General features: G+C 42.5%; 1 protein-coding gene across 1 annotated transcript in view; it reads right to left on the bottom strand.

Annotated features, from left to right (window-relative positions):
* Positions 1-15,436, bottom strand: part of setx (senataxin) — a 122,846-nt gene that overhangs the window by 33,865 nt on the left and 73,545 nt on the right. Inside the window, exons 12-18 of the mRNA XM_039762571.1 lie at positions 12,540-12,775; positions 8,996-9,148; positions 8,708-8,867; positions 6,296-6,397; positions 6,089-6,201; positions 2,172-2,243; positions 1,594-1,743 (exon numbers count right to left, since the gene is read on the bottom strand). Of these exons, the coding sequence (XP_039618505.1) occupies positions 1,594-1,743; positions 2,172-2,243; positions 6,089-6,201; positions 6,296-6,397; positions 8,708-8,867; positions 8,996-9,148; positions 12,540-12,775 (986 nt within the window). The remainder of the gene's footprint in view (positions 1-1,593; positions 1,744-2,171; positions 2,244-6,088; positions 6,202-6,295; positions 6,398-8,707; positions 8,868-8,995; positions 9,149-12,539; positions 12,776-15,436) is intronic.

Genomic DNA, 15,436 nt, shown 5'->3' with positions numbered 1-15,436 from the left:
CAGAGAGTTCAGGTCCATTACAAAAACATTGTAACTTTTTAGATGATGCAATGGCATAGAATGATTCATTTTCTATCCATTACACAGAACCAAGCCCCCTTTTTTAGCGTTTTCCAGTGCACAGGTCTACACTTTTTTCCTTCAGCTCTAGAAGGTGTGCCACATATCTGCTGATAAGAAGCTTCACCACAGCATCTCACCACCCTTAATTACTTTGAATTTTAGCCAAAGCACTCACTTTTTCACAAACCCTCGCTGGTTCTTTCTCGTGCTTTCCGGCAGATCTAATGAACTACAGTTCAGTAAAGTTTAAATGTGCACCACAGGTAAATTAATAGAAGGGATTATTAAGGAAAAGACTGAGTAGCACATGAGAAGAACAGGAGTCTGACTGAACAGTCAGTGTGGGAGGTCGTGTTTTACCAACACGCTGGAATTCTACGAGGAAGCAGCAAAAGTACACGACCAGAGTGGAGCAGATGACAGGATTTACCTCGACGTTCAGAAAGCATTTGGCAAGATGCCATACAAGAAGGTGGGCATCATATTAGAAGTGGTGGGAGTTCAGAGTGTAGCATGTGAATGGAGGAAAAACTGGTTAAAACATTAGCAGCAAGGGGACATGGTGCCCTTATCAGAATTAGGAGATATTAAAAAAGTGTCCCATAAGGGTCAGTGCTGGGGCAGCTGGTAGATGGGAAGTTAACAGAGGACACCGAGACAGGCAGATTGGCAGATAATGTAGAGCAGGCTGAATGAGAGCAACTTGGACAGCACACAGACTTGGGCAGATTTGTGAACACTGACATCTAAATGTTAAAATGTAAAATATTTAACTGGTTTTTCTTTTCTTCTAACTATTTGACATCTTGCAAAACACTTTGAGCTACATTCTGTGTGTGAAAATGCGATAAAGAAATAAATGTTATTACGTATAGGAAGTAAAAAGGTTAAGACTTGAATATGCAATGGGAGGTCTAAAATCTGAACTGACCCCTTATGAGAAAGACTTGGGGGACTCATCAGGATGTCCATACAGAAAGTGCACAAAAGTTATTAAGAGGGCTAACATAATGCTGGGTTATATAGCGCCCTGATGTGAAAAGTCCAAGGAGGTTATGGTCAAGCTTTATAACGCATGGGTGAGGCCTCAGCTGGAGGACTGCATGCACTTTTAAGCTCTGTGCTCTAAGGAAAGACAAAAGAAAAAGCGACTGTAGACAGAGTTTGAGTTAAGATTAAAGAAGCTTTTTCAATTTAAGATAACAGAGATTAAGGAGTGGAATGGTTAAAATTACAAAAAGGAATACGTACAGTGGATCGAAGGCGTTACTTTAAAGTGCGTTCAACAAGAACATGGAGACATGGTTGGATATTTGCACAAGCATTAGAAACTCCCCACCCAACACAGAGAAGCACAGTCTCATGGAGTAAGTTACCAAGCAGTGTGGTGGACATTAGGACTTTACGGCCATCCAAAAGCAAACTTGATGTTACTGTGGATAAACTGGGTGAACAGCATTGGGGAGCTTTGCTGGGCTGAATGCCCTCATCTTGTCAAAGTGCTTTTAATGTTTCTGATCAAAGCATTACCTCGTCTACAATGACACAAGTGAATGGATCTTGTCCTAATCTCCTGAAGGCTACTTCCAACAAGATACTGCCACTGGTGCTCAGGGTGCAGCAAATCACATGGGCATCCTGGAGGATTCTGGTTTGTGCTTCCTGCTTCCGCATTCTGTTCTGCCAAGGCCAAGGAAAATTTTCGTTAAAATTGGAACAATTCATCTCATGAAATTCAGACTTGAAAACAAAGAAAAAAAACACACACGACACTGGATTAGGCAAGACTAAAAAACACGGTTTAAATTTCTTCATCTTGAGAATAAGAGAGTGTCACATCTAATGTGCTGAATGCCTGGTAAGCAGAGTCCTCTATAAACTGGTGAATTGACACAGCCAGGACTTTTCACTTTTCCAGGGCATTGAGAGCAAACAAAAAATGAAATAGGTCAAATACAGGAAACTAAGTACTGATATGGCATGAGAGAGAGCCGGGCAATGAACTGGCGCCCTGTCTAGGTGGGCTCACCATGTTGCACGGATTATTAAAAACACATCCACTTAACCCGTTTAACTTTCCTTGTAAGCAGCAAGAGAGTTGGACCTACCTGTTTCTGCTGCCTGCCCAGTCTCTCGCGCTCTTTAAACAATTGTAACTTTTCATCCATCAACACTTGGTACTGGGGAGAGGGAAATAAAAAGAGAAAGCCCTTTAGAGACGGGACTTGAATCAACAAAGGTGATATGTTGGACTAGTTAAGTAAGAGAGGTCGTCTAAAAGGGGGGTTTACATCCAGTATATACTGTACATCTGCATTACTCCATCAATTTCATTTATTCAGATTTAGATTCCTAACGGTGCATTCACACATAATGGACATAATTCAATTCTAATGCTGTACAACAGAAATAACTAAATATTGCACTTAAGTATAATGCACATATGAATGGAGTGCAATAATAGAAGCAGTTAAATAGTACAATTTGCAAAGAACATAAACCTGTGCTTGTAGTGCAAGAGTGACCGCTGTTATATTGGTCATGGTCAGCCATTGCTGGTGTTTAGTAGTATTCAGTTCTCGTACGGCTCTGGGGTACAAACTGTCTGTAAGTTTGTCCACCTTTGGATGAGCCTGACCCGCTTACCAGAGGGCAGCAACCCAAACAAGTGACATCAAGGGCGGAGAGGCTCTTTCATGAGGTTGGCTGCTCTGCTGAAGCTCCAAAGAGGGCCGTGTACAGCCAATAGAGCTTATAATCCTCTGAAGGGCTCTCCCGTGCGCCAATGAGCTGCTGGCAGACCACGTAGAAATGCAGCATGGCGGCACACTCTCAATGGAGCAGCTTGTCTTTCCCTAGGAGTCTCTGCTGTGCCTTCTTGACTGCCACTGTGGTGTTTATGAACCAGGAGAGATGATCTGCCACACATCTACCCAGAGACTTTTTCCACAGTCTCCATTGATGTACATTGGGTTGTGGTTTGCGTTGGGTCTCTAGAAGTCTATTCCAAGTTCTTTTGTATTGGAAGAGTTCTTGGTGAGGTTGTTGTCCGTGCAGTGGACCTCACTCCTATAGGCCATCTCCTCCCAAGAGAAGGCCAATCAGTCGTGATTGTTAATGGTGGTGAAATGAGAGGGTACACAGTCATAGGAATATAGCACATATAGTAGTGGGCTCACCACACAGCCTTGGGGGACGCGGATGTTGAGTGCGAGTGCAGAGGAGAAGCAGGGGCCTAATCTAACTAACTATCGGAGGACGATCAACCAGAAAATCTCTGATCCGGTGGCACACAGACTGTGAAAGTCCTAAGCCAGCAAGCTTTGTGACCAGTCTGTCCAGGATAACGGTGTTAAAGGCCGAGCTGAAGTCTACGAAGGGCATCCTTACATAGCTGATCAAGATGGGGAAACTGCAGTATGCAAGGCTGTGGAGATGGCATCTTCTGTCGACCCGTTTGCTCTGTAAGCATACTGGTGTGGATCCACTGTGACTGGGAGGCTGGCGCTGACGTGTTCTAAAACTAGTTGTTCAAAACACTTCATAACTGGAGCGAATGTCACTGGATGGTAGTCCCGGAGACTGCCGAGGACAGTTTTGTTTTTTGGGCAGCAGATTGATTGTGGTGGAAGCAAGATGGAATGATGGGCTTAAGTCAGGGAGAGTTTGAAGATCTTTGTGAAGACCCCAGCAAGTTGATCTGCACATTCTTTCAGTACCCGTCCTGTCACTCCATCAGGACCGGCAGCCCTTGTTGAATTGACCGCTCTGAGCACCCGCCTCACGTCATGCTCTTGCACTGTGAAGGTCTGGCGGTAGAGGGTTGGTGTGGATGAGGCGAGACTGCTGAGGCCTCTCTACGGGGTCTTAGACAGGACTGTCTCTGCTGTTTCCACCTCAAAACAAACAAAGAAATAATTCAGTTCCTCCGCCATCTTGACGGCCACATCAGCAGCCATGTGGCGACTGGTTTTGTGGCTGATATTATGTTGGACATCTTGCCAAAGATGCCAGGGGTCACCGTTGGCAAAGTGCTCCTCAATCCTCCTTTGTAGGCTGTTTTAGCCTCTCTGTAGGTTGACTTTGTTGCCAGACCTGAAGGCTACGTTGGCGGTGCTGGAGGAGAGATCTGACCTCTCATCATCCAGGGCTTCTGGTATTTTTGGGTACACACAGAGATAGATAGATAGATAGATAGATAGATAGATAGATAGATAGATAGATAGATAGATAGATAGATAGATAGATAGATAGATAGATAGATAGATAGATAGATAGATAGATAGATAGATAGATAGATAGATAGATAGATATAGATAGATATAGATAGATATAGATAGATATAGATAGATATAGATATATATATTTGTTGACAGTGACATTTTCACAGTTTTTCAATGGAGCGGAGTACAGTGGATGTTCACATTTCTGAAAATGTCCCGTTAGTCCGTTCAAAGCAATCCTTAAGCTGCAAAGATGCTCCCTCAGGCCATATTTAACAGTCTTTGTGGTGATTTGGCCTTTCCTTCTGAGCGGAGTACATGCTGGAGTAAAAGGTGTAGAGAAATGATCGTCAACCTAAGTGAGGCAGGTGTTTTGTCCTACAACAATTCTTGATATTTGAGTAAGCTTAGTTGAGGGGGTTTGTTCTCCCAGTTGAACAACTGATGTGTTGATGAAATTTAGAAAGAAACATTTATGTCATGTGGTTGAAATCACCAGCTATAATATATTAAGCGTTTTGCTGCAAATGAATGGTATTGAGTGAGTAACCGAGAGCTCTGTCAGCGTTGGGTGGAAAGTAAACAGCTGTGAGTGACAACGGTAAACTCCCGAGGGAAGCGAAAGGGCCTGCATTTGACTGCAAGATACTTCAAATCAGTAGAGCATTAAGTACGTAAATGCAGGGTCCCCACCTTAACTTTTGCCAGAGTCTTTGCTTCTATCCCAACACAATGCTGTACCTGCCGAGAGCTCAATGGCTGCGCCTGTTTTAAAATATGCTGGGAAGTGGTGGTTTATGTGGAGGTTTCCTTAGCTTTACGAACAGGCCAGACCAACATTTGCATTTTCGCTTCCTGTATCTTCTCTGTCGTCGATCATCTGTGCCAACAACAATTCATGGAGAACCTGGTGTGTGTCCTCGCTATTCCCTCTGAGATGTTATGCGAGGGCAAAGATTTGCCGGCAACAGATGGGTTGTGCGGAAATCAATTTATTGGAGATCTAGGCGACTATACTGGAGATTCACCAGGCTGAACTTAACAGAGACAAACATACATATAAAGAAAAAAGGCACAAAAGCACCGAAGGGAGACGCGTAGAGCCACCGAGTCTGTGCGTGCTGCCATGTATTCTCACTACTGCGAGACTATGGGAACCTGTAGGTTTTGCCCACAGAGCTTCATCTTCTCCAGCATTCATGCTGGCTGGAGTTGGCTTTCCTTACTTCCCTGGTCATCTGACCACAGCAAATGTTCTGAGTCATCTTCACATCATCTACAACTCTGTGATGGCCAGTGTGGTGTGCTGGTCTGGTAACAATACTTCAAGAGAGGCTCACCGAGTTAACAGGCTCAGTTATAGGTCCCACTGAAAGACAGGAACAAAACCGAGTGCCGTTTTGAACAATGCTGCACATCCTCTCTGTGACACACCAACACTGAGAACTTTCAGCCAACAAATTACTCAGCAGCAGTGTGACGGGGGTCCTTTATACCAATGGCAGTACACCTGCTAGACATTCTAGTGTGGGTGTAGATGTATTTACTGTCTTAATTATCCACCTACCTACCTATTTATTTATTTAAAGAGCTTCTTTAAAAAGCCAAATTTCCCCCAGGGACAAATAAAGTTCATCACTCTCAATCAATATGGCACCTTTCACATCCCTCTATCAGTCCCTTCTTAAAAGACAATCCTTTCTTAACAAGCATGAGCCAAGACGTCGGCTTCAGAAGCTGTGAACTGAAACACAACTGATTACAAGGGGCTGCAGAACAGTAAAGCAGAACCAGAACGGTACCTTCACATGATCTTTCTTAAACTGTGCACACATATGGGAGAGTCTCTCAAGCCCGGCATCGAGCTCTTGTATGTATCGGTCAATAGCCCGGTCCTGTTCAAAGTTTGCTCGCTCTAAAAGACAAAAGAATTGTCTTTTAAAAGAAAGAATAGAAAACCAGAACAACCTGCCATAACACAAAAGAGCACCACAAAATGGAGAACTTGCCTATTCTGGCTTTAGTCTGGTTATCCAAACTAAAAGCTGTGAGATCCTTCATAATGGATTTCTCCACTCCCAGTCGTACCAGATTTATATCTCCGCAGTTACCTGAACATGAAGACGACAAAAAACAAAACAAACAAACTCCTTAGTACATTCTAGTAAGAAACAAGCAAGTTATAAAACATGTTGTTAATAAGTGGGGATTCTCACACAAGCAGAAAGGAGTGAATTCCACCAGAGCATAAATACTACCTTTAAATTTAAATGTCTTCTTTTGTTACATAAAATATAACTTCAACCGCAGCTCGGGCTAGCTTTTACATTAAGCGTGTTATGCATACTAAAAGCTCTCAATCTCATAAAAGGCTAAAACCTCTGCAAGCCATCCTGCTGAAGAGAAATGGAGTCCCTCTCATAAAGGCAGTACAGCAGAGTGTTGTGTTATGGCCACGCTGTAGCGGTCAGCACTGAAGTGGACATATTCAGGGGGGATGCCACCACACTACAATGTCATCCTTAAACTTGGTGTCACAATACAGCAACATTTAAAAACCTAACCGTCAAGGTTACATGCCATTGTTCAAGTCAACAAGCAGCAGTTTAGTTTTTCCTTACCTGGCGGAAACTAAAAGGAATTGTAATCCTTTTCTATTACACGTGAACCATCACTTTTCTCCATTTTTTGTAATTAAATTTCCTGAGGTTTGATTTTTGTGCACCTCCGGGCTATGAGGTCCATTAAAAAAAAGACATTTTTCCTTAGGCTATCTGCAAATTGACAAAATCTTGGCTGCTGCGAGTCAATCGGGAGACATGCAGCTTCATACAGAGAGGGGTGTCAATCTATTACAACTAAAAAGAAAATGGCTCGGTGTGCGCCATCAAGTCTTTCTGTAACGGAGGTATCTCAGCAGCCCACATAGCAATGCTCCGCTACAACACAAATCACACACGGTCTCAATTCACAGATGGGACAGCAGCCCCCGTGGGATGAGCTGGCTGGGCAGCCTACTAAAACCCAAGATCAACTTCATTTATTCATTTCATTTGGGCTTGTGAGTATCATTTAAAATTTTCCCAGTTATTAGAATTAAAATACTTCAAGAACAGAGACATTGGACAAACACAAGTTAAAAATAAAAAATGTTTAGGTTACCAAAAACTGAAAAAATGTATATTTTTACTGTTATACAAAAAGGCCTTTTTTAATGGGTTAACAATTTACAGCTTTTCTGCAGCAATGGAAGTCAATGAAGCCCTGAAAGTTGATGCAGACGTCCAAACCCATAAGCCCTCCTTCTGTATAAAAGCAGTCTGTGACCAAGTGGTGTTGCTACACTCCCCGAGGCACAGTCTGGGCAATGCTGCGATCATAATGGGAGAAAGAGACAACTGAAAGGAAGACAGACGGACCATCACAGCCCATACAAGTGTAGCAGCTCTTTCTTTAGAGTAGTGTGTCCTAATCCAGTCCTTCTATCTTTTTAATTAGTGAGCCATCTTTGCTGCCGATTAATCTTGTATTGCCTTAGTTTTAATTGACGTGACTCAGACCCCTTCATCATTTCTTTTTCCTTAATGAGCAGCCAAATAAAGAGACACAAAACAAGCTGCCACATGACCAGCTAACCTGAAAATAAAGAAAGGTAAAGGTCTTGGTCATGATGGTCTACTCAGGTCACCAAAACATCTTGATGGTGGTCTTAGAAAAAACAGAAAATCAAGAGAGTCTGCTGTGGCAGAATGAGCGCAGCAACAAGTCCTAATATTCAAAAATATATAATATTTAATTAACAGCAAGAATTGGCCTCTCATTAGGAAACTGGTTAGAGTGAAACCGACGTGCTGATTTAGCTGGTCATCTGTTGGCTCGTTTCACATCTCATTTCTGATTGGCTGCAGTTTAATGAAGAAAAGAATCAATTCAGAGGCCTGAATCCTTAAAAACAGGGCTATTAAAATGAAAGGAAAAGAGTGAGAATGAAACCCTGCGGCCCACCAGGACTGGAGTTGGACACCCCTGCTTTAGAGAAGCTGCAAAGAAAGCCAAAGGGTGTAACGGAGTACAGAATCCAACACCATCAAAAGGAACGCGGAGACTGGAGGAACCGGACAAGCGCAGGTCTGGCAGAGTCACGTCAGCGAGACTCAACAGCTTGTGCGATGGGCGCCTCACCAGTTTTTAAGATCAGTCCTGTTGTCAACCACACAAACAGTACACAGTGGTCTTCACATCCTTCATCTTAAAAGTCTGTTATATTAACATCACATCCTGCAATTCTCGAGAGATTACTTTCACTTTTATTTGCCATTTTTAACCAGCTTTTGCCTAACCACAAGGTTTGAGCACACTTCTCAGATATGTTGCTCAATGGCCTACTGTAATTTTAAAATATATTTGAGCAATCATCTCACCCAGTGGTGGTCGTCCCTCATCTTTGCATTTATTCTTAAAGCTCAGAATAATCTTTTTCATGAGATGGTCAACTGCAGCATTGGACGGAGCACAAAGTAAGACTCTTGGCCGTTTGCTCTTCAAACGCTGGTTTGCTATAAAATTTTCATTTCTGTGAACCTGAAAGACAAGATAAGTTTCTCTGCTGTCATTCGGATATAATGAGGTATAATGGACAGCTCTTTATGGGGATGATCACGTATGACACTTAGAGTTACAAATATCTAGAGTTAATATGACATCATTACCTTAGAAAATATCAACTGCAGGAGCCCAACGATGGTTTTAGTTTTGCCAGTTCCCGGTGGTCCATGAATCAGGCATATTTTAGGAGTCCTTACAGGCTGCCTCGTCATTGAAAACGCACTGTTGATTGCCTTTATTTGCTCACCATTAAAATCCTATACAGAGAGAAAACACATTTTGGACTCTTCATTTAACAGACACCAAGGTGACATAAAAAATGATTTTGTCAAATTAGAAAGTCCAATTGTATGAAGCAGCAGACACTGAATATAACGGCACCCCCAAGTTCATCTGACAAATGACAGGCCACAGTTCACTTACACAGCTCGTCAGCCTCTCGTCATGCTATGCAGAAAGAAAAGGCAAACCCTCCGACTCCAGACATCCTGGGAGAACTCAATCAACCGGAATGAAAACTTGGAAAGCCCTACAAGCAGTGGAGCTCAGAAATTGGCATTTAATGACGTGACCAACACATGAAGCCACCAAGTCAAAACATCACTGGCAGGACACTCGAAATTCTGTGAGCTGTAAATCGAGGGCGACCTGTCAATTCAGTTGGATTCAAAACACCACCACCACCACCACTCATCCTTTTCTTCAAAACTATACTTTACAAATAAATTAACAATATTACTTCCACAAACTAATCCTCAATTGACTGCAATAAAACGGGGTGGCCATGCTGTGCTTAGGGGGTCCATAGCAGCCCTGACAAGGTAGGTGTAAGTTGATTGTTCTAAATATGTTCGCTTAGTTTACAGTGTCGCCTCATCATTTGAATTTAAATAGTTTATAGCAGGGGTTCCCAAACTAAGTCAAGTAAAAAACACGGGCATGTTGTACCATCGAATATCAACCCAATGCCGTGAAGTGCTGCCCAATCTTGGGCCTCAGTCAGTGCAGGACTTGGATAACCACAGACCTCTCAAGATCGATGCGAGTGCTTAATTACAGTCGACGGCGGACATGTCTGTGGTCACATGGTGTGTGCCATCTCCGGGCCAGGGCTTCTCAGCCCTTTAAGTAGGTATTGCCCCTCCAGGAATGGAACATTCTGAAATGCCACAAGTTGTTTGGTCTCAGATGGTTAAATACTGAATCCTCATTCGGCACAAATAGCTGAAGGGGAGCTTTCTTCAGTCCCTCATCTCTACTTTACCACACGATTACTAGTAGTTTATGGAGGCGTAGGTGTGTGTCTTAGTTTTAAGACAAATGCTTTTCTAAACTAATTACGTCTGTAAGATCAGTGGTGGGGTTTGATATGGAATGAACAAGTGAAAGGGAAGAAGAACAAGAACAAGACGAACAAGACCAACAAGAAGTTCTTATTGGCTACGAAGTCCACCCTTTACATTCTCCCTGTTCCTGGATTGGTTTGTTTGGCAGGATGAAGGCTTCTGAACGTGGACAACCTCACCTGACGCAAAGCTTTGCGCTGTTGATCAATACAAGTTAGAAGAGCCATTTGTTTAGTTATTTAGGTTATGTGTAGTTGATAAAATGTTTGCTTATATAGTCAATGGCAGATTCTACTGTAATCCCTACTTGTAAATGGAATGTTGTAAGGATTTCTCATCATTGAAGACGAGCTCAGTTTAAGATCTGCCATGTAGCTGGTAAGGCCTGGAGGGCAAACTTTCAAACCGTACTGAAGGTATTGTGAGGTACTAAAGTGAAGCTGATGTAAGTTCGCAACAGAAAAGGAACAACCTTTATGTACAGAAAGTAACACAAGTTTACCAGGAGAAAACCAAGATTCTAATGAAACGGAGGAGGACAAAAAATCCTTTTGCCGTTTCTGCGTACGTAATACATTTTTTGTGAATTTTTAGGATTTGTTCCTTTAAGTTTTCATAAAAACAACATTCTGGATGCCGACATGCCAACTCAGCAGCTAATTGAGTTTGGGAACAAAAAGACGTAGCTAAACTAGTAAACAAAAAGTCAAATGTCAAATTCATTTAATTTATAATTAATTGTTTAAGATTCTTCTGCATTAATCCAACAATTTCTAAAAATGTATTAAACATGGTAAGCTAAAAACATTTACCAAAACTAAATATATTGTAACATTAGCAGAATGGATCTGAGAGCGACGGATAGACAAAGACCGCACTCGCCCATTAAGGTGCTCTTTTTGGCAAAAATGTCCTCAGTTTTCAGTTTCTGGGCGGACTCAATTCTGTCATAAATCGATTCAAGGAGGTGGGGAGGCGAGATGCTGGGGAGAACTCAGACACCAAGTAAGCAGAGGGAGACTTCCAACTGGCAAGGTGATGGACAATGAAGAGGAGAAGCAGGTGGGATTGAGAGTGAAGTCTCACAGCAGGAGGGCGGCGAGACCGAGCCGAAGCAAAACAGAGAATGGAGAAACGAGATCAGCCGTTGCGTTTAAGGGCCGCGTCTCCCCAGTCACCCCCCTCATGTGTGTATTCCCCTCACATGGGTCATCCAATGTGCTCGAGTATCACACTCCACCAGCTTTAGTTAAAGACTGCACTGATGCTGGACTAGTGCAAAATCAACAACTGAAGAACATTTTGAATTACACACGAGATCATTTAAAGACAACTTTTGAAAATCTGGCTGGATTTCTTTTTTCTCAAGAATGTCAATATCAGCAGGGCTGCCGTGGACCCCCAAGCAAAGCATGGCAGCCTCAAACATGAAAACCTCTGCACGAACAGCTCTCTCATTCATCTGGTTAGCAGTCGTATCTGTGATCTTCAGGGAAGGAGGAGGTCTAACTTCGCCGTTTCTATGGCAACTCAAAACATACTGCATGCGCTTCACTTTTGGTAAACAGACAAGTTAAGCAAATCATTCATGATTTTGATCAGAATCTCCATCGAGCTCCACACACACATACTAAGTTGTAAAATTTGTAAACTATACAGCTGATTCACTGCACAAGAATTAATAATGGAAACAAATCAACTCATCCCCATTTAGCAAAGTATGACAAAAACAAATCAATACTCTACGCAACAGAACAGAACAGCTTGTCAGAACAGCAGTGTGGTTCATTGGGCATGCCACCAACCTACAGTAAATATCATTCACTGTGTCAAAGTATCCATCTGTCGACGCAGCACAGATTAACTGTCTCTCTCGGTCACAACACACTGTGGTACAATGGGAGTGGAGCATCTCAAAGTCTCACACCACAGCGAGTACGGGAGTGGACAAACTGCTTTGTGTGCTGTAATTTTCACATCCACCAGCAGATGGAGCGAGGATGTCAAGTTGTTTGTTACTCACCTTAATATCCATAATTCTACTCAAATTTCCATGCAGTTTCACAAAATACTTTCAAGTTACAAAGTTTTTTGAACTCTGAAGGAGTGTAAGGAGCAAACTTGGCATTGAAATTATACCGGTTAGCATTTTAATATATAGATTTCTAATATCTATATGTCAGTAAACGTCTAAATACTACTTTTCTGAGTTAGTTACATGAAAGCAGACCAAACAACAACAACAACTCTAATTTAAATACTTTATAAGCTTTTTAAGAAAACAAAAAGGCCAGAAGTTTACCTCAAAATTCCAATCAGATGTTGGCTCATGGGACATTGGTTTAAAATAGGTCACTTGAGGAGTGAGCAAAAGTTTGGTCATGAAGCCATTCCGGAGCGAATGCAAGGCCTTAAAAACTCTCCCAGCGCTCACCAGCGATCCAATCACTTTGCACTTGACAAGCTGATCGTTTATTACGGATATATTACCGCAAGTCTCAATCGTAACATGGAGAATTGCACTTCTGTCGTTTTGACCTTTTTATCAGTACAAAAGAGAGGAAAAAAAAATTAAAACAGACTTATTTTTCATTCCAGCAAGTTTAAAGGAATACACCAACCAAAAATGAAACACTTTCAATCTTGAGTTTTTATGCAGGACAGTTATTTAAAAAGCTCAACTGAACAGAAACCTATGGTGACCAACACTGAACAGCAGCAAACAATATCACAGCACAAAGTGGCAGACCACACAGACTCGTACAATGGGCGCCGCCAAGTACTGAAGTGCGCAAAAATTCCCTGTGGCATCACTTAGAGTTCCAAAATGCCTTCACAAAATGGGTTTTTAAATAGCTAAGCAGCCGACCTCAACCCTAATGAGCATCTCTGGGATGAAACGGCCAGATCTTCTTATCGAATGTCATTAGCGGACCTCACAAATGGCTCTTCTGGCCGAATTGGCACCAGTTCCAGTAGATACTGGACTCTTAAATCTTATGGAAAGCCTTTCTAGATGGGTCCCATAAATGTTCAACTCACAGAACATTCCATCCATTTCTGGGTGTTCAAGTGTACATTTTGGCCTGAAACGGAGACAAAGCTTTCCGCCACTGGGCAGGTTTTCTTTTCAGAATGTCTTGATAATCTTCTGAAGGTGAGAGGCAGCACAGCAGCCCCATAAAATGATCAGGCCTCCTCCGTTTCATTTTTTGCTTCCTAAGTGTTGTTTTATCTCCTGTGAATCCAGAGCTGCAGTGGCTTACCAGAAAACACTCATCTAGTGGGCTGTGACTTGTCAACATACATTTCTGCAAATTTCAGTCAGTTTTTTGTGTGTTGGTCTTCAGAACTGGGAGACCACTTTCATTCAATCAACCACAGATGGTGAAACTTGAAACTGCTGTACCTTGACCTTGGTGGGCAGCCCGAATCTACAGAGGCTTTTCTTGGTTCTTTAGGCACCATTTCATCTGAACTCTTTCTCTTCAATCTGACCATGTTGGCTAGGAGTACATGGACCTTAAACATCTTGGTAATTAGTCACAAGAATATGACGCTCAGAGGCAGAGCTGTGGAGTCGCAGTCGGAAACAATTATTGGGTTACAGGAATTGGTACAAATCAACTGGCTCAGACTAAATGTAAACTGTAATACAATGGGATACAATTTCAAATTTCACTTGTTCTAATAAAAAAAAAACTTTTTTCTTCTAGATTGTTGGTCTTGTTTAAATTTTGTATTTAATAAATAATATAAAAAAGCCACAGAGTCTTCTAAACTTTAACAGGTTAGGGTGCTAAAAAGTAGCCTGATGATTCAGAAGGACGGTGACGAAAGGCCTTGAATGTTGTTATGTTGTGTGCTGTCAATCATCATAGTAAATGTATTTGTCCAATTACAAAGCTAGGGGTCAGTGTTCCCAGAAATGGAGGAGCTGGAGTCGGACTCAAAGGTGGCGCGTGCCGACTCCACAGCCCTGTTTGGTGATGGCCCTGTAGTCTTCACGTTCACCACTCTTGGCTGTGGCCTTCCTGCTCTCGTCCAGTACGATGAACTGAAGGACACCACACAGCTGAGTGAGGCCCTTGCTCCATTCCGAGTTTAGAACTGAAGACCATTGTTATGCCCATTATAACAATTTGTCTGCTGGAGTTGTCCAGTCAAATCAAAAGCATGAAAGGAAAAAGAAAAATGGTGAATGTCAATTACTTTTGTCAGTTTCAAGTTACTGTGGACTTTTTTTTTTTAAATAATGGAAAGATGCCAACACTTTTGGGCATGTCTGTGCGACATTGGGGTGCCAATAATTGTGCCATACATACTCTTCCTTTGGCCGCTCCAGTTAGAAAAAAATGATCTGCTGTTGCAAATCCCCTCTCTCTTGTCTGTCCTCGTCATCTTGTTCTGTCACACCTGCCACCTGCATGTCCTCTCTCACCACATCCATAAACCTTCACTTAGGCCTTCCTCTTCTCCTCTTACCTGGCAGCTCTATCCTTAGCACCCTTATCCCAGTATACCCAGATCTCTCCAAACCAACGCCATCTCGGCTCTCTGACTATCTGCCAACTTGAGTCGACCCTCTAATGTCCTCATTTCTAATCCTGTCCATCCATGTCACACCCAATGCAAATCTTTAACTGTCACCTCCAGCTCTGTCTCCTGTGCCACTGTCTCCAGCCCATATAACACAGCTGGCCTCACTACCGTCCTGTAGACCTTCCCTGTCACCAATCACTCCTGACACTCTTCTCCACCCACACTACCTTGCCTGCCCTCTTCTTCACCTCTCTATCAAACTCCCCGTTACTCTGTACTGTTGATCCCTGTTGGAGTATTTAAACTCCTCCACATTCGCCAACTCTACTCCTTGCATTCTCACCATTCCATACATACGCTGGGGGGGGAAGAAAAAAAGTGTTATGATTTATGAATTCATTTTACTTCAATTACGTTTCTGCTAAGATCTTCAATGATTGATTAAGAGGAGAAACCGTAAAGACTCATTTAGCTTTTTTTTTAAGCAAGTGTGCCAATGTTGGTGGAAGGCACTTGTAAATGCCCTGTGGCTGCCCAGCCTTATCTTGTTAAGTTTCAGTCATTTAGAGATCTCCAGTGAACCAAACACTCCACACACCGTACAGCTTCATTTACATTCCCCAGCAGTGATCATATTTTAAAAGCAGAGGAGTGTGC

The sequence above is a fragment of the Polypterus senegalus genome, chromosome 9, assembly GCF_016835505.1.
Source record: "Polypterus senegalus isolate Bchr_013 chromosome 9, ASM1683550v1, whole genome shotgun sequence".
NCBI classification, from domain to species: Eukaryota; Metazoa; Chordata; class Cladistia; order Polypteriformes; family Polypteridae; genus Polypterus; species Polypterus senegalus.
Note: the sequence above shows the minus strand (reverse complement) of the source record. Positions and strands in the feature narration are given on the sequence as shown.